The 19,206-nt window shown below is 40.6% G+C and overlaps 1 protein-coding gene across 3 annotated transcripts in view; it reads left to right on the plus strand.

The window, feature by feature from the left end:
• parn (poly(A)-specific ribonuclease (deadenylation nuclease)) overlaps positions 1-19,206 on the plus strand; it is a 167,848-nt gene that overhangs the window by 25,007 nt on the left and 123,635 nt on the right. For all 3 annotated transcript variants that reach the window (XM_059979084.1, XM_059979085.1, XM_059979086.1), the window contains exons 10-17: positions 2,554-2,596; positions 5,013-5,093; positions 6,086-6,142; positions 13,158-13,235; positions 14,007-14,050; positions 14,234-14,276; positions 17,538-17,613; positions 19,006-19,116. In XM_059979084.1, coding sequence (XP_059835067.1) covers positions 2,554-2,596; positions 5,013-5,093; positions 6,086-6,142; positions 13,158-13,235; positions 14,007-14,050; positions 14,234-14,276; positions 17,538-17,613; positions 19,006-19,116 — 533 coding nt within the window. The remainder of the gene's footprint in view (positions 1-2,553; positions 2,597-5,012; positions 5,094-6,085; positions 6,143-13,157; positions 13,236-14,006; positions 14,051-14,233; positions 14,277-17,537; positions 17,614-19,005; positions 19,117-19,206) is intronic.

The following is a 19,206-nucleotide window of genomic DNA, read 5'->3' on the forward strand; positions in this document are numbered from 1 at the left end:
TGGCATAACCCTCACTTTAATATTGTTAGCAATGTGGAGACTAAGGCTGTTTGAATGAGGAGCTTAAAAGAATTAATGAGATGTATCACCAGTTATACCAAAAATAAAATTGGGTGCCAAATTGTTGAAGTTCTAGCACAGGTGTAGGTGTGTACATAAGAAGCAACACACTTGGCCAAAGATGAGTGGTCCAATACCAATGGATCAGATCAATACTGAGCCACGGTTGTGTAGTGGTTAGTGCAATGCTATTACATCCCAGGGCATCAGGGTTCAGTGCAGTCTGTAAGGAGTTTGTATGTTCTCCCCGTGACCATGTAGATTTACTCTAGGTGCTCTAGTTTTCTCCCACAGTCCAAAGGTATACTAGATAGTAGGTTAATTGGTCATTGTAAATTGTCCTGTGATTAGGCTAGTGTTAAATAGGTGGGTTGCTGAGCGGCACAGTTAGCTGAGCCTGTTCTATACTGTTTCTCTAAATAAAAAGAAAAAAATCCACAACTGTGTGCATTTGAGCAGCTCATGGCAAGTGAAGGACTTTAAACATCGCCATCCTCAAGCAAGGAGGCCAGCACACAAGAATGACAAAACACAAGGCTGAAGTGTGTGTGATCTGTATCTAAAGGAATCAAGTGGACCATTATTTCCTTCCTATAACTAAAATTCCCTCTCTTCTGCCCTGACGTCCATTTTCAGCTGAAGCATACCAGCATTTTCTTGAGAGTATGTTGAGATTAGATTAGATTAGATTCAACTTTATTGTCATTGTGCCAAGTACAGATACAAAGCCAAATGAAATGCAGTTAGCATCGAACCAGAAATGCAAAGAATAGTGTTATTTACAAAATAACTGTGAATAAAAAGTAAGTGCTACAGCACACAAATATAAAAGTACTGAGACAATACAATATGGGTGCTATATTGCTTAGTGCTGTGATTTGAGGTTCAGTAGGGTCACAGGGAAGAAGCTCTTCCTGTGCCTGCTGGTGCAGGAGTGGAGGCTCCTGTAGTGCCTACCAGATGGAGGGAGAGTAAAAAGTCCATGGTTAGGGTGAGATGAATCCTTGATAATGCTTTTCACTCTGCCTAGGCAGTGTTTATGGTAGACGTTCTCAGTGGTGGGCAATTGGGTGCCGATAATCTGCTGGGTAGTTCTCACCACACCCTGGAGCGCTTTGCGGTCTGATATGGGACAATTACCATACCACAGTGAGATGCAGTTGGTGTGTATGCTCTCAATGGTACAGTGGTAAAAGTCCGTCAGTGTCCTGGGACAGAGGTGAGCTTTCTTGATGCTCCACAGGAAATAAAGTTGCTTTTGCACCTTTTTGATCAGGATGGAGGAATTTAGGGACCAGGTGAGATCCTTGGAAATGTGGACACCAAGGAATCTGAAGCTTGATACACGCTCCACTACAGCTCCACTACAACCTAGCATGCCTGAAGTCCACAATGATCTCCTTGGTCTTCTGGGTGTTAAGGGCCAGGATGTTGTCAGCACACCACGCCGCCAGGTGCTGGACCTCCTCCCTGTAGGCCGTCTCGTCATCCCCTTTGATCAGACCAACCACCGTGGTGTGGAATGCAAACTTGATTATAGAGTTAGAACCATGTACAGGAATGCAGTCATAGGTGAAAAGGGAGTACAGAAGAGGGCTCAGCACACAGCCTTGAGGCACACTGGTGTTCAGGGCGAGAGTGGAGGAGGAGAGGTTGTCTAACTTAACAGATTGGGGTCTGTTAGTCAGAAATTCCAAGGTCCAGTTACAGAGGGATGAGCTGATACCAAGCTGGTGAAGTTTGGCAATCAGCTTGGAGGGGATGACAGTATTGAATGCTGAATTAAAGTCAATGAACAGCATTCTGACTTAAGAGTTGGGGCTGTTCAGGTAGGTCAGGGCAGAGTGAAGTGGCGTGGAGATGGCGTCCTCTGTTGACCTGTTGGTCCGATGGGCAAATTGATGGGGGTCCAGGGTAGTGGGCATATGGGATTTCGGATGTGATTGAATCAGTCTCTCAAAGCACTTTGCAATGATGGGGGTGAGTGCAACTGGGCAGAAGTCATTCAGGCCCGCGGCAGTGGAATGCTTTGGCACTGGCACGATGGTGGCAATCTTGAAGCTTGTGGGGACAACTGCCTGGGCCAGGGACAGATTGAAAATGTCTGTGATGACCCTGGTCAACTGCCCTGCACAGACTCTGAGCACATGGCTAGGTATTCCATCCGGATGAAAATAAATGTGACACTCCTATTCAATGACTGAAATAAGAGAAAACTATACTTTGGGTTATAGTCATTTCACTGAGTAAATATTATATTTTTGAAATTACTTTATAAATGATCATGAATTAGAGCACTCTAAATGGAGGTGCAGTAATTAAGCAGAACTTGTAAGATTTCAGAATATCTTTTAATTATTTGGAAGATAATAGGAAGCTTATTTAGATTTTAGAATCTTTGCAGCACACTTTGGAGTAGCAACAATGTGAAGTTTTCAGCGGTTTGTTGGAATCCCCTCAAACAATTTTTTTTCCTTTTCTCTCTTGCGTTAGGTTTCCAAAAGGGGCTCATGTTGAAACTTTGGAGAATGAAAAGGTAATGAATTAAATCTCAAGTAAAAACAGCTGGAATGTTAATGTTGCCTGAAGAAAAATACCTGAATGATGAGATTTTTGTTAGAATTTTAATGGATAGTAAATATTGATATATCATTGCTGTAGGAGACATTTATTAACTGTAAATTTTCTAATAATTTCCCCTTGTTTTGAATTACACTCTCAAGCACTGAGATATATTTATCAACAGCTTTATGCTCTTTGTCCTCCTTGAACAACACCTTACTAAGATATCATTTCAGAAGAGGTATGGCCACTCAACGCTTTGTTAGCAGGAAGATGTGTCAAGGCCATTCAGGCAGTTATCTGCTCAATGTACAAGCGGAAAAATCTTCCCAGATTTGTTAAAAAGACCTCCCACCAAACTGAACATGTCTAAATGACAAAATACTAAGAAATAATAGAGAAAATGTAGAGAATGGGTCTATAAGTCTCTGAAGGTACCGAATGAGTTGATCAATAATGCATCCACAACACAAGACCATAAAGACATAGGAGCAAATTAGGGCATTTGGCCCATTGTGTCTATACTGCCTTTCCATTACGGCTGGGTTTTTTTATTACTCTCAACCCCATTCTCCTACCTTCGTCCTGTAACCTTAGCCGTGCTTACTAGTCAACCTTCACTTTAAATATATCCCATGATTTGGCCTCCACAGCCATCTGTGACAATGAATTCCACAGATTGACCACCCTCTGGCTAAAGAAATTACTTTTCATCTCTGTTCTAAAGGAACATCCTTCTATTCTGAAGCTGTGCCCTCTGGACCTAGGCTCCCCCACTATAGGAAACATCCTCTCCACATCCACTCTGTCTGGGCCTTTAATATTCAATATTCGATGTGTGCCTTATTTTGAAGCAAGAACTACGAGAGTAGAGTTAATATATGGTTAAATCTGTTCCAGCAAAATTTCCAGCAGAACATTCAAAATCTTATCTCCTTTTCATTTCCCTAAAACTGAATGTTGTTTCTCTACCACAAGACATAGCAGAATTAGGATATTCAGCCCATCCAGTCTGCTCTACCATTTCATCATTGTTGATTTATTAAACCTCTCACCCCATTCTGTCTTCTACATGTAACCTATTAACTCATCCCTGTTCTGAATGGGCGTCGCTATTCTGAGGCTGTGCCCTTCTGTCCCAGACTCCCATTATAGGAAACATCCGGATCGGAGGCAGCATCTCCAACACCATCACACTGAGCATGGGCGCCCCCCCCCCCACCCCCAGGGCTGTGTGCTCAGTCCACTGCTGTTCACTCTGCTGACCCACGACTGTGTTGCAACACACAGCTCGAACCACATCATCAAGTTCGCTGATGACACGACCGTGGTGGGTCTCATCAGCAAGATCACACGAGTCAGCTTACAGTGAGGAGGTGCAGCGGCTAATGGACTGGTGCAGAGCCAACAACCTGTCTCTGAATGTGAAGAAAACAGAAGAGAGGGCATGGAGTGACCACTCTCCTCCGCTGAACATCAACTGCTCCTCAGTACAGATCGTTAAGAGCACCAAATTTCTTGGTGTTCATCTGGCGAAGAATCTCACCTGGTCCCTCAACACCAGCTCCATAGCAAAGAAAGCCCAGCAGCGCCTCTACTTTCTGCAAAGGCTGAAGATAGTCCACCTCCCACCCCCCATCCTCATCACATTCTACAGGGGTTGTATTGAGAGCATCCTGAGCAGCTGCATCAGTGCCTGGTTCGGAAATTGCACCATCTCAGATCGCAAGACCCTGCAGCGGATAGTGAAGTCAGATGAGAAGATCATTGCGGTCTCTCTTCCCGCCATTACAGACATTTACACTACACGCTGCATCTGCAAAGGAAACAGCATTGTGAAGGACCCCATGCACCCCTCATACAAACTCTTCTCCCTCCTGCCATCTGGGAAAAGGCATCAAAGCATTCGAGCTCTCACGACCAGACTATGTAACAGTTTGTTCCCCCAAGCTATCAGGCTCCTCAATACCCAGAGTCTGTACTGACACCTTACCGCCCTCTACTGTTCCTATTGTCTTGTTTATTATTTATTGTGATGCCTTCACTGTTTTGTGCACTTTATGCAGTCCTGGGTAGGTCTGTAATCTAGTGTAGTTTTTGTGCTGTTTCATGTAGCACCATGGTCCTGAAAAACGTTGTCTCGTTTTTACCAGCAGTTATGGTTGAAGTGACAGTTAAAAAGTGACTTGACTTGACTTGACATCCTCTCCACATCCAGTCTGTTTAGGCCTTTCAGTATTTGATAGGTATCAGTGTGATCCAGGAGTTTCCCCCCCCCCCCACCCCATGTTCAGATGGTCTGGGAAAGTAGGTGTGTTTCATTGTAATTTTAAGGAGAAATATGCATCAATAAGCAATTAAATTTAATGTTTTAAACACTTGACTTGCAGAAAGAGAGATATATTGTGGTCAGTAAGCTGGATGAGGAGGAACGAAGAAAGAGAGAAGAACAGAAAAGAGCAAAAGAGCAGGTGTGTGTTTTTGTTCATCACTTTCTAATGATTTGGCATACTTTCTCTTAAAATTGGATGCTAAATTTGGAAATGCTGAACTTGTTTGAAGAGCTGTGGCTGTCATGCAGGTATTGGAAAATGTTCTGCTTGTCTTTGGTGCTTTGGATACGAATTTAATTTAAGTCACTTTTTAATTAAAAGAAGGAATGAAAGAACATCTGATTCTGGTTTCCAAAAATGCTGTAGGGGACAGGAATCGTGCTGAATATTTCAGCTATTGGATTTCAAATCTCATATATGCAATAGCAAAGTTAGCTTCATTTTATTAGATCTACATTTTTGGAGTAGTTTTATTACTTTAAGCACTAAAATTGCAGATTTTATGGTTATAACTTAGTGAACTAATTTACATTTCAAGGATCTCTCTGTTCCAAAGCTTGCCTGTTGATTCGACTTTTTACGTTTTACTAATGATACCAGGGAACATTTACAGCACTCATGTTATGCGAGATCTTGTGAGGTACAACTAAAACAGAAAGTACTAGAAATACCCAGCAGGTTGGGCAGCATCTCTGGAAAAAGAAACAGTTGTTTCAGGTTGGAGAACCCTCAACAGAACTGAGGAGGGGACGAAAGAAACATGTAAAGTTATGGGGAGGGAGAGGTCTAATGGGTGGAGATAAGATGAAAGAAGGCTATCTGATCAGTGAGTGAACGAGGGCAGTTAGAAGGTAAACTATAGACAAAAGAATGCAGGAGATGTGAAATGCAGAGTAGGAGGACTGGCCCAGCAAGTCAGGCTGGGCATTTGCTCCATTCCCAGAAAGAAAAGCAGGTGGGGGCTTGGGGGAAGAAATAAGGTGAGCTGGTAATACAGATAGATGACTAATACATGTAGAGAAATTAAGCTACACAGAGCTCTCTAGAAAGTGTAATTGAAAACTAAATGGCTGTAATGGTGCTGATTATTACTGGAATGGCTATATAGTAACCAGTTGTCTTATTTGCAGGAAGAAATGAATGATGCGGTGGGATTTTCCAAAGTAATATATGCCATTTCAAAATCGGTGAGTCTTTTCTAAAACAATTGAAAGGTAATTTACTGAGTATTTTATGATCCATCTCATTTTCAAACTTTCCCATGATTTGTTTCTTTAAAATGGTAACTTATCTTTTCCTTTGGGTCTACTGTACTTTTAATTCATGATGATTCTAGATACACAGTAAGCATATTAATATTGAGATGTGTATGGAAGACACCTTTATTTTAAGTACTTTGGAGTACACTGGTAAGAAGTTGCATAGGTTTTGATGAAACTTGGGAAGGATCTCCTCAGCTTGGAGGTCCAATTCGGAGTAATTGGATTAACTCTTGTGGTAAGTAGTTATTCTGTGGAAGGATATTGAGTAGGGTGGGCCTATATTCAGTGAAGTTGAGAAGTGAGGTGATCTCAGAAGTGGAGCTGGGAAAGAAAGTCTACAATATGAAATAGAATAACAATCTGGACTCGAGATCCTGCTTTATTTCACTGTGTTCCTGTGCTTTTCTCCGCACTTGTAAGAAAGCTGGTATTCCACTTCGAGTTTTGTGTACACTCACTGGTCACTATGTTAGGTACAGGAGTGGAACCCGGTGTGATTTTCTGCTGCTGTAGCTCTTCCACTTCAAGGTTTGCTGTGTTGTCCATTTAGAGATGCTTTTCTGCACACCACTGTTGTAACATGTGGTTATTTGAGTTACTGTTGCCTTCATGTTAGGTTGAACCACTCTGACCATTCTCCTTTGATCTCTCTCATTAACAGGATGTTTTTGCCCAGAGATTGCTATTCACTATGATTTTTTTGTTTTTTGTTTTTTTGCACCATTCTCTGTAAACTCCAGAGCAGGAATTTCCACCCCAGCTTGAGAACCCTACTGTAGAGAGTGCTGTACGTGGAAAATCCCAGGAGGTCAGGAGTTTCTGAGATACTCGTTCCTCCCACCTGGAACTACCATTATTCCATAATCCAAGTCACTTAGATCACATTCCTTTTCCATTCTGATCTTTAGTCTGAACAGCAACTTGAACCTCTTAACCATGTCGGCGTGCTTTTATACATTGAGTTGCTGCTACATGATTGACTGATTAGATATTTGCATTAATGTGCAGACGTACCTAACAAAGTGGCTACTGAGTGTATGTGCATGTGCTTTCTTGTAAATAGCATTGTGGTGTTTGACTTGATGCTGTTCTTTTTCTTTTGCACATGCTTCGGTTTTGCACTCTTACTGCATTGTTGCAGTCACTTTTATCAAGATATCTAGTTTTGAGAGTGATTAGGCAAGATGTGCTTCGTAAAAGTTGAAATAGGGACACTTCTGGTTTTGGACAGATGCTATTGACGCAGTGGCTGAAAAATTATTGCAGGATTGGGAGTATTTAGGAGGTTTGTTTGCGGTATATGTAAGTGGCATTGCAATGTTTCTTGCCAGGTTTTCAGCATAGTCTGAGCACAAGACATCTATGAAACAGATGGCAAAGCAGCAGCATCTAGAATTTGTGCTCTCGGAAAGAAATACTCAGAATCAGGTTTAATATCTCTGGCATATGTCGTGAAGTTTGTTGTTTTGAGGCAGCAGTACAGTGTAATACGTAAATTTATAAATTTCAACATAAGTAAAGCGGATTCCAGTTATCATTGGGACAGGTACATTTTGGCCCCATGAAGTAGTTTCATGAAAATAGTTTAAAAAGATACTAAAAATAAGACAAACTGAGAGCAAATTGTGTATTTAAATGAAGTACAGAAGACATTAGAATGTCATCAGTGTTACTATAGTATTATAAATTGTATTAGTTCCTAATTAACGATGCAAAAATTAATTTGTTTTACACTGCTGTGTTCTTTTGTTCGACTATAAATGAACAATATCAGCACACACACTTTGTGCAGATAATGGACTGCCTTCATACAATGCTTTTGACAATTGAATCCTCCAATTCATTTTCTTTGTAGCATTCGGGGTTATTGTTGATACCTTCAAATTCTTCACAGTTCAAAAATTAATGAAGTAGTGAAATCATTTCAATTTTCACTCCCAACCGTTTCTGGTATCTCCTAATACTTAAAACTGTGGTGAGCAAAACAGTTCTAAGTTGTCTCATTACTTATTTCTTGCTATCAGTGACAAAAATCACTGCATTTTAGACACATGCAAATGATGCTATTTAAAAATTGTTCACTCCAAGCATGGTATAGTGTCTAACGGCTACACAAGTACCTCCTCTCTGGTATTAATGAGAAGAGGCTTTGTCCTGGGTGACGGGGTTCCTTTATAATGGATGTCACCTTTTTGAGGCATTGTCTTTTAAAGATGTCTTTGATGCTAGGGAGGCTAGTGCCCATGTTGGAGCTGGCTGACTTTGCAACCCTCTTCAACTTTTTCCTATCCTGTGCAGTGCCCCCCCCCCCCATAACAGACAGTGATATATCCAGTTAGAATGCTCTCCCCAGTACATCTGTAGAAATTTGCCAGAGTCAGTACTGTTGACTGGGATCCAATTTATAGATTCCTGTTCATAGTTTCATTGCTACAGTGGTTAGTGATGTTTCTTCTGCATAGTTCTTGCATTAGTTATAGTGGAAGGGCAAGCAAGGTAAGTCATCGAATGACCCATATTTGACATGGAAAGCTAACTTCTGTTGGAAAATGCCACGGAGCGATTTCTGATTCAAAATGTTCTTAATTAATGTCTTGTTCCAATAGACATTTGGTACAGGACTGAGATTAGTTGTTCAGCAGCATTGAGCTTAGTTTAACATCCGTGGCTCAAACCCAAATCCTGTCCAACTGCTGCCAGTGAATTCTCCCACAATGGTCGTTGTATGTTGGTCCCTTGAGCTGCCAACTGTTATACCATATCAGTTTACTATCTGCACATTCTGATGCACAGTTTTATTGTCAGTTTAATTTAGAGAGAACATCTAATATTTCTGATTTTGGATTTTGAGGATGGATTATCAGATTGTTAGAAAAAATCAGCTGCTTTTTTCAATCTTTTTTCCTCCTCTAATTTGTAATTCTCCATTTTGGGTGCAGGCAAAGTCGATAAGTACTCATCATTTGTCTCTTGGCCTTGCTTGTGCCTGAGAACATTTATCTCAAAGGTTATTGGCCATGGAATGACCATTCAGTCTCTAATTTCCGCTTTAATCTGCATGAACATCTATTTTCTAACTTCTGGTAATTTCTCACCCTTTCCCCCTTTTCTCTTTTTCCGTTCCTTATTCTGGCTCCCTTCTTGGCTTATTCTCTCCCTTATTCTCTCTTCTCATCTGCCTATCACCTCCCTCTGGTGCCCCCACCCCTTCTCATTCTGCCACAGTCCCCTCTCCTCTCCTGTTGGATCTCCCAGCTTTTAACTTCAAAGCCCTCCCCCAACCACTTGGCGTTCTACCTTATACTCCTCTCCCCTCACCTTCTAAATCCTGCTTCTTTCCCCTCCTTTTCCAGTCCTGGGGAAAGGTCTGGCCTGAAATGACAACTCTATTTCTTTCCATAGATGCTCCTTAGCATTTTGTCTGTGTTATTTTAATAATGCTAATTAATTCTCACCAGCAACTTTCTTGGTGACCTCTTAAAAGTTCCTGTGCAAACTGTCTGTTGCACTCTACCAGGTTTCTATACCATATACCTCTGCCTCTGGGTAGTATGTTTAAGATTGCCATATATTAAATAATTTCTAGTTCAGACCTAAAACTTTTGTTACTGAAAGGGCCTCCAAAAGCCTTAATAATTTTGATTACCTTTGTTTTTTTTACCTTTTTATGTGCTCTGGTCTGGGGAAGAAATCTCACCATGTAATACCACCTTTGATACCACCTCTGCACCCTTTTGCTGGCATTTAAACTTCCCTCTGTACAATGCCAGCTCTGGCCCACCAAAGTTACTCCTGAGGGCTATTTTATTTCACTATTCCAGATTGAAGTTTGCTATATTTTACCTTTGGTCACTCAAATGCTCATCTGCCTTGAAGGACTTCGTCAAATTCACACTCACTACAGTGAATGCAGTATCCTCCTCAAAAATAATAATTTGAGTTACTTGGTCAGTCCCTTCTTTTACTATTGAAAAGTCTGCCTTCCTCAATACTAATTTGTACTGTTCCTCAATTTTTTTCCCAATAGTTTGTCTGCTGCTGTTGTCAAACTGGCCTGTAATTACTTGATCTATAACTTTCTTTTTTCAATTTATCTCAACTCCTTTCCTGCAGGTTGAATGCTTGATATCTGTCATGAGTTTTCTCTTGGCTCTTTCGACTATTTCTAATGCTTCTTTCCATTAATTCTTGGGGGTGGGGGAGAGGAGAGGGTGTCTAGAATTGGAAAGCTCTCTGGTTTTCCTTTGTTTTGAAGTTTGGGCATTTTTACTGTTTACCCTATTTTGCACGTGGGACCTTGGACTTTAAAAGATTGTTTTGTGTTTAAATTCCTCTCTTTATCTTAAAAGCTCAACTCTTTGCATTCTGTTTAGTAGAGCCTGTAGTGATCAATCCTAATAGAGGAATTGGGACGTTATAATTAAACATTCTTGAATCTCACTCAGATTTTTAATTGCTTTTGTAACATGGAGGCCAGCACGGAGAACTATCGAGGATAAGTGAATAAAACTCGATGTTATACAGGGGTGGGCAAACTTTTTGACTTGAGGGCCACAAAGGGTTCTAAAATTTGACGGGGGGCCGGACCAGGAGCAGATGGACGGAGTGTTTTGGTAATACACCTCATAAGAGAAAATAAAATAACATGGGATATGTAGAAAACATGTGCTTTAATTTCAATTGAAAATGAACAAATGCATTACAACAAAATATCTGTCTTTGAAGTCCCATGGTATTGAGCTATTTATTGAAATGTCTTTTAAAATACTGAAAATTAAATGAATAAAATACAGCTTTTTTTTAATAGTAACAGTTATTATTTTAAAGCACTGAAAATTCTGTTATCCTTCAAGATATTATCATCATCACTCTCCTCCTGACTGTCTTTATTTCAAAAACGGTAGGAGATGCAGGTCTACTTGTCCTGCTCCTTCTTATTCAATTGTCCCCTGTGCCAAAACTCAACAACGACCCGCACAATGACAGAACAGTGAGAGCGCGCCAATATGTGGAGCTCTGTGCTTGCAAATCCCCGCAGGCTATCTCCCTTAGCCGGAACGCTGGCTAATTGTGAGCCGGTTCGGATGTGCCAGGAAATGGGTCGCCACAAGGTCACAAAGTAATGCGCAAATGTGGAGTAATACGCTGCACCTCAACAAAGGTCAATGTATATAGAGTGCGTCATCTATTGGGAAAAAGCCAGAATTGCGGGGAAAAAACGTTAACAAGGTTTATTAATATAATTTCATCAAGTTCTGCGGGCCGGATTAAAAAGCTTAACGGGCCACATATGGCCCGCAGGCCGTAGTTTGCCCATGCCTGTTCTAGAAATATCTCTTGTTCAGTTACCTCCACTGGGTTTTCCTACAGGCAAGGATTGGGGGCTAATCAGTTGTTTTCAGTTGTTAGCCTTCTGTTTGCTGTTCTCAGAGTGCGAAGGAAGGAATGAACACGTCTAGTGCCAACTAATTTGTTCATAGTAGTGGGTTTAAAACTAAAATAGAAAATCTTTGAAGAACCATGAGATGAACGATTTTTATTCTGGGGCATTTCAGAGGGTGGAGGCTGTGGAAGGGTAAATCATTTACTGGTGTTAAATCCTGAAACAAAAATGCCAAATCCCAAGCAACACACAAATTGCTGGAGGAACTCAGCAGATCAGGCAGCATCTCTGGTAGAGAGGAAACAGTCGGCATTTTGGGCAGATACCCTTCTCCAGGATTGAAAAGGAAGGGGGGAGATGCCAGAATAAAAAGGTGGGGGGAGAGGAGAGGAAAGTGATAGATAAAGCCAGGTGAGTGAGAAAGGTCAGTGGCTGGAGAAGAAGGAATCTAATAGAGGAATGAGGACCGTAGGAGAAAGTGATGGAGGAGGGGAAGTAACTGGCAGGTGAGAAGAAGTTAAAGGTCAGAGTAGGGAATGGGGGCTGGGGTGGAAATCGTTTACCAGAATGAAATCAATATTCATGCCATTAGGTTGGAGGTTACCCAGATGGAATATAAGGTGCTGTTCCTCCATAATTTTATTTGTTTTATCCCTGAGGATCCAAGTAGTTTTTACTCATTGCTGTTGATCAGTAATTTTTGAGTTAGTTGGCAGTTGTTCTCAGCAATTCCATTTGCGGGACTTCACCCCTACCTCATAAAGGCTCATGTCAATGAGCTTTTCAGGTCCAAGTTCAAGTTTATAGTCAGTCAACCATACTTGCATACAGAGAAACATTGTTTCTCTGCGGCCAACTGTGCAAAACACATTTACAGTCACAAAGTAAAATTAGCACCAGTCTCTGAGTGACAAGGCCTGAAGATTGACGGGTTGAAATAAAGTGAGGAGGTGCATGTTTATGTAGGACTGTATAATGTCACTGGCTCTATTGTAATAAAACAAGCAGTGGTATAAATGTGTGAAACAGCAACAATAAAAGATGAGAAGTGACCAGTGCAGGATGAGAGTGTGTCAGAGTTGGGGAAGGGGTGATGGATTCAGACAGGGTGTACATGTGTGCTGGGTGACAGCAGAGTGTTAAGTCAAACAGCCTGGGGGGAGTAGCTGTTATCGACCCTGACAGTTCTGGTTCTTGTGCTGTGATACCTCCAGACGGCAGAAGGTCAGTTGTAAGGATGGAAAGGTCTTTTTAAGAGTGCAGGTGTGTTGGCAAAAGTAGGAGAAACTTCTTGATTCAGAGCATTGGTGCAGCTATACTGTGCAAACAGCATTTCTAATAAAGAAGTGAACTCTGAGGCCCTTTGCACAATAATTTTAGTAGCTGCTGCAAACTCTTCTTTAACTGACTAAGTGTTATCTTCTTCAGAGGTGGCTTAATGTGCTGTGGGAAGCGCCTAGTAGATGGGAGATATTGTATGGATTGCAGTTATGACTATTGTTTATGGAGAAGATGAAGGTAAGAAAATGTTTCAAAGTAGTTGTATTTTTTTTCTAGGGAAAATTGGTCGTAGGACATAACATGCTACTGGATGTCATGCATACAATTCACCAATTCTTCTGCCCATTGCCCGATGTAAGTATTGATCCTTTTTAAAGTGGCCTTTCATTTTGTAATGGCTCTTAATTATTATTTGTGTAATATTTTGAGTGGTGGTCATAAGAATATTCATAATTAGTTCAGTGCTATGAATTCTTTCTCTTTGATAAATGTGAACAGCTGCCTGCCGTCTCTTCAGGAAGATGATCTGTGTTGCTCAAGACTGTTGCTAAGGAGAAAACCTTGCAGAGTAATTCTGTGGCCTTGGTAATCTCTCAATCCCTTCCCCACCAAGAGACCTTCTCAGGATTACAGCAGCTCTTTATGGCAAGACCATAAGACATAGCTGCAGAATTAGGCCGTTCAACCCATTGAGTCTGCTCCGCCATTCCATCATAGCTGACTTATTATCCCTTTCAACCTCATTCTTTTCCTTTCTTCCTGTAACTTTTGACACTCTTACTAATCAAGAGCCTATGAACCTCTGCTTTAACTATATCTGATAACTTGGCCTTCACTGCTGTTTATGGGAATGAACTCCACAGATTCCCAACTCTCTGGCTAAAGGAATTCCACCTGGTCTCTGTCCTAAAGTGATTTCCTATTCTGAGGATGTGCCCACTGGTCTTAAACTCCCTCACTATGGAAAACATCTAAGAGACAGAGCACAAGTTTATCTGCAAAGAAGCTGTATTGTCTAGCACACAATATGCCATACACATTGATGAACTTTTCAGAATATAAATGAGAGAAACAGCTAAAGCTGCAATTATTTTGACTTACATGGTTCTGTTTTTCCCAATTTAGGAGCTAAATGAATTTAAAGAAGTAACAACAAGTGTATTTCCCAGGTGCGTTTCATCCTTCTGTGGAGGGAATTGTGATATTGAGGCAGTTGGGTGATTTGAGGAAATGTGGATTGTCCAGAGCTGAAAAGTTATATTTTTTGCGAATGAAATTATCATTGTAATTGTTGGTTGTAAGATATTTCTTGCTTTGATTTTTGACATTGTAATGTGTCTTTTTGCACCAAGGCTTCTGGATACAAAACTCATGGCAAGCACACATCCTTTTAAGGTAAATTGGTTATATTTTATTAAGTATACCTTCCATTCTTTAAACGACAAAGGTGAAGTACTTTGAGACCATTTTTATTGGTGTTAGTCATCCTACCACTAACGTAAGCCCATGTGGTCAGTGCTATTGAATTACTCTTGTGTGTCTGCCAGCCTGGAACTGGGCCAAACCAGATATGCAGTTGGGCCGTGTTTCCAGGGTTACGTTGAAGTGAGCAAGTAAATTGATGCAATAAGCATTCTGTCACATCACGTCCTCGTTGTTATCTTTAGTTCGGACTGTCAGCAGAGATGCGCTAAACTTAAAAAATCACATTTTGCATTTAATCTTTGAAATAGTAATGTTTGCTTTTTAAAATTTAATTTCAAAGAAGTTTGATATTTGGCATGCAAGTATCTTGTAATCTCAACGCCATGTGAATGTGAAGATCAATGTCTCATCGCTGACGTGACTCCACAGCCTGTAAACCCACTCTGCTGTTCAAGTTCTATGTATTATTCATTTAATTTTTTAAACATATTTGAGTAATTTATTATCTTTTGCACATTGGATGTTTATCTGTCTTTGTATTTTTTTTGTGGTTTCTTTGGTGGGTGTCTGAAAAAAGATAAATCTCAGAGTTGTAGATGGTGTACCTACTTAAATAATAAATTTACTTTGAACTTCAAATTACCTCTTCATTTATAAATTTGCTTCAGAAATTAGCATTTTGTGGTTTTACTATACAACAAAATGTGTTTAGGAAAATAGTTTATCATGCCAGTGCTTCACTGTTGTGTGGTGTAATGGTTTTGCTGAACACCCACTTGCATCTGTTCTGAACTTAATTTCATTTTTTTATACTTATTTCTCAGTTTAGTCACTAGATGGAGTTTTGACATTGGGAAAGGCAACAACATTTTGCACTATCTTGCCTTGTGTGTAGTGAGCAGTACAGATTTCCTATTTGGGGGTGGAGGAATCGTGTATCACCTCAAGAATGTGACCACTGTTTTAAGCTTCTAAATGTAGGTTTGTTACAAATGTAACTTAAAGCAGAAACACTTGGAGGTTCCAAAGACTATCACCAGAACATATCGTTTTATCCAATATATTTGGAAATAGAATTAGTTTATTATTATCACATGTACCACGATACATAAAACCATAAGACATATGAGCAAAGTTGGGTTGTTTGGCCTTTTGAGTCTGCTCAGCTATTCCATCATGGCTGATCTATTATCCCTCTCAACCCCGTTTTCCTGCCTTCTCCCCATAACCTCAGACATTCTGATGAATCAAGAACCTATCCATCCCTGCCATAAAAATACCCAATGACTTGGCCTGCTCAGCTCTCTGTGGCAATGAATTCCATAGGTTCACCCTCTCAAAAGAATTTTTTTCCTCATCTCTGTTCTCAGTGTATGTCCCTTTTTCCTGAAACTGTGCCCTCTGGTAGTAGACTCCCCCACAGTGGGAAACATCCTCTTCACGTCCGCTCTATCTAGCTTGTTTAATATTTGATAGGTTTCAATGAGATCAACCCTCATTCCTTTGAACTCTGGCGAGTACAGGCCCAGAACCCTCAAATGTTCCTCAGATGTTAATCCTTTCATTCCTGTGAACCTCCTCTGGACCCTCTCCAATGTCAGCACATCTTTTCTTAGGTAAGAGGCCCAAAACTGCTCACAGTGCTCCAAGTGTGGTCAGACTAATGCCTTATGAAGCCTCAACATTACATCCTTGCTTTTGTATCTAGCCCTCTCGAAATGAACATTGCATTCGCTTTCCTGACCACTGATTCAACTTGCACATTAACCTTTAGGGAATCAGTCAAAAGCTAATCTTGCATATTGTTCGACAATTACAGACAATTGCATTGAGGTTGTACAAGGCAAAACAATAGCAGAATGCAGATGAAGGGTATCAGCTACAAAGGGGCAGGATTGGGGCATTCGGCCATCAAGCCTGCCCTGCCTGTCCAGTGCAGGTAAACAGAAAATGCGGTGTAGGTGAACAATAAATTGCAAGGTCTTAACGAGGTAGAATGTGAGGTCTCTCTTATTGTACTCGGGAACAGTTTTACAGCGGTGGGATAGAATTTGTTCTTGAGCCTCGTGATACATACTTTCAAGTTTTTGTAACTTTTGCCCGATGGGAGAAGAGTGAATGTCAGGGATGGGTGAGGTCTTTGGTTTTGCTGGCTGCTTTACTGAGGGCTCTACAACTCATATTCTCAATATTATTTCTTACTATTTTGTTTTTTCTTTTTGTATTTGTATGATTTGTTGTCTTTTGTATATTGGTCCTCCGTCTTTGTGTGTAGTTTTCATTGATTCTGTTGTGTTTCTACTGTGAATGCCTGCAAGGAAATGAATCTCAGTAATATATTGTGACATACATGTATCTTGATAATACACTTACTTTGAACTAAATTTATTTACTTGGGAATTAATTTTCCCAGTTGAGATGAAAGGTGAACAATAGTTAAACCTGCCTCGCTTCCATGAATGCTGCTTGCTCTTCAATACTCTGAACTGGTCTGTGTCCTTGCACTTGAGATTCGCTTTGTCTTTTGAACAGCTGATCCTAGTTGTGTGTGCGCAGGCACAGCTTTTATGTGATGCAAGTGAGTCCTTGTCATTCCAGGAACCTAGAGTTGAATAATTCATCAGCCAAATATGTCGACTAAATAGGTGCAGTGGAAGTGTCTCCAACCTATAGGTGTTTGTCTTTGCTTCTGCCATTACTTGGTCTATCAACATTACTGAGGTTGAGGCCACATGTACTGAGGGTTAATCTAATGCATGTTCTCCATGCGCCCCCTCCTGCAGGGAACAAGTAGAACAGAATAGAACTTGATTGTCTTTGCTCCAGTACTGGGGCTCCTAACCTGGGGTCCATGGACCTTGCGGTTAACAGTAAGGGTCCGTGGCATTAAAAAAAGGTTAGCAACGCCTGCTCTAGTACAATAGAAATTAAGAATTTTTCCTGTAGCGATAAAGATCAGGCAAAGAACCAAAAGGAAGTGGTTATAATTTGAGAGAACTTATTTATTTTCAAGATTAAGGTACGTTTTCGAGTAAAACTATAAAATTACTCTCCTGCTCGAGCAGGATCTGTAGCGAGAGAAATCGACGTTTCAGCTTGATGACTTTTCATCAACTTTAGATGTTGACTCTGCTTCCCTTCACATCCATTAACTGGCTGAGTGTACTCAGTATCTTATTTTATATTTCTAGGTTTTTGTTCTTTATTAAGGTGCATTTTTACTTCTTGTAGGAACTGATCATGAATACACCTCTTGCAGAATTGGAAAAACGGTTAAAAGACGCACCCTTTCGACCTCCAAAAGTTGGTTAGTGTACTCTCTTTGGTATTCACAAAGTTACCCTTCTGATTCTAGACCAGTTCTTTAAACAAAAGATCTTAATACGTTAAGGAACTGGAATATAGTGCAACACACAAAATGCTGGAGAATCTCAACAGACCTGGCAACATTTACAGAGAGGAATAAACAGTTAATATTTCAGGCCAAAACCTTCCTTCAGTCCATCGAGTCTGCCCTGTCATTCCATCATTGTTAATTTATCATCCCTCTCAATCCTTCCTAAGGGTGTTAAAGGTCACTGGGAGAATGCAGGAGAATGGAATTGAGAAAGTGAAAAATCAGGCAATGTGGAATAGCAGGACAGACCGACAGGCGGAATGGCCAAATTTTGCTCCTGTGTCTTGTGGTCTTACAGAATATAGTCTTTGTTTTGGGGGATAAAAAATGTAGTTTTCTTCTTGAGGTCCTCCAAGAGGACCAAAATCTTGCTGTAGTTTAGAGGCTCACAGGCCTCAATGACCCAGAGATGTATGTTGACTGGAGTCAGGGCTTTATGCTTTGGCTCTTGTTAGGTCACCCATGCCAAACAGGTCAAAGGACAGAGGCTAGACTAAGGCTGGTCTACCAGTCATGGGTTCAGCTCAGGGATAACAACTCTAACTTGACTGGTAAAACAAAACTGTTATGGAAACAGCAGTAAAGAATCCTGCTATATCTGATTGACCAAGGACAGACAGAGATGGAAGACCTTCATTGCTGCTCAAAATTCCTGTGGCGTAAAGGGCAGTAAATAAGTTATGATGAGGTAGATTGTAAGGTCAAAAGTCAATTTTATCAAACAAGAGGTTCATTCAAAAGTCTGATTAACATTGAGATAGAAGCTGTTCTTGAACCTGGTGGTACGTGCTTTTTGAGGGTTCTGTATCTTCTGCCCAGTGGGAGAGGGGAGAAGATAGAACACCTGGGGTGGGTGGAGCTTTTGTTAATGCTGTCTGATATACTGAGGCAACAAGAAGTGCAGACAGAATTGTGCAATCATGTCACTGCTGTTCAAAAAGCAAAGCTTGACTCTTACATTTGGGAGACGGAGTTGTGCAATGCTTACCCATTTTCACTTTGTTCATTTCCTGACCCATGACAATCTAACTAACTCGAAACTTGTCTCCTGAAGTTGGCAACTCACTCCATTCTTGAAAAATTAAGGATGGGCAACAAATACTGGTCCAACCAGTAATGTGCACATTCTTTCACTGAATTTAAAAAAAAAAGTTGGTTCTGTCTGCATAGGCAATGTTGAGTAAAAGTTTCTAATTCAAAATCTACATATAGAACAAATTAGCATTTCATTTGCAAAGTCTTATTTTCAGAAACTGTTTTCCAGATCATGTTGACCATGGTTGATTCTTTTTTTCCTTGCAGAAAGCGTGGAGGGATTTCCAAGCTATAACACGGCCTCAGAACAACTGCACGAAGCAGGTTACGATGCATATATAACTGGCTTGTGTTTCATCTCCATGGCCAATCACTTAGGTATGGATATGGGCAGGCTAAGCATGATTATTGAAAATAGCTTATTGAAAATTTAAGTTCCAGAGCATTTTTTTTTTGCAGATTTTTTTT

Source organism: Hypanus sabinus, chromosome 9 (assembly GCF_030144855.1).
Source record: "Hypanus sabinus isolate sHypSab1 chromosome 9, sHypSab1.hap1, whole genome shotgun sequence".
Lineage (NCBI taxonomy): Eukaryota > Metazoa > Chordata > Chondrichthyes > Myliobatiformes > Dasyatidae > Hypanus > Hypanus sabinus.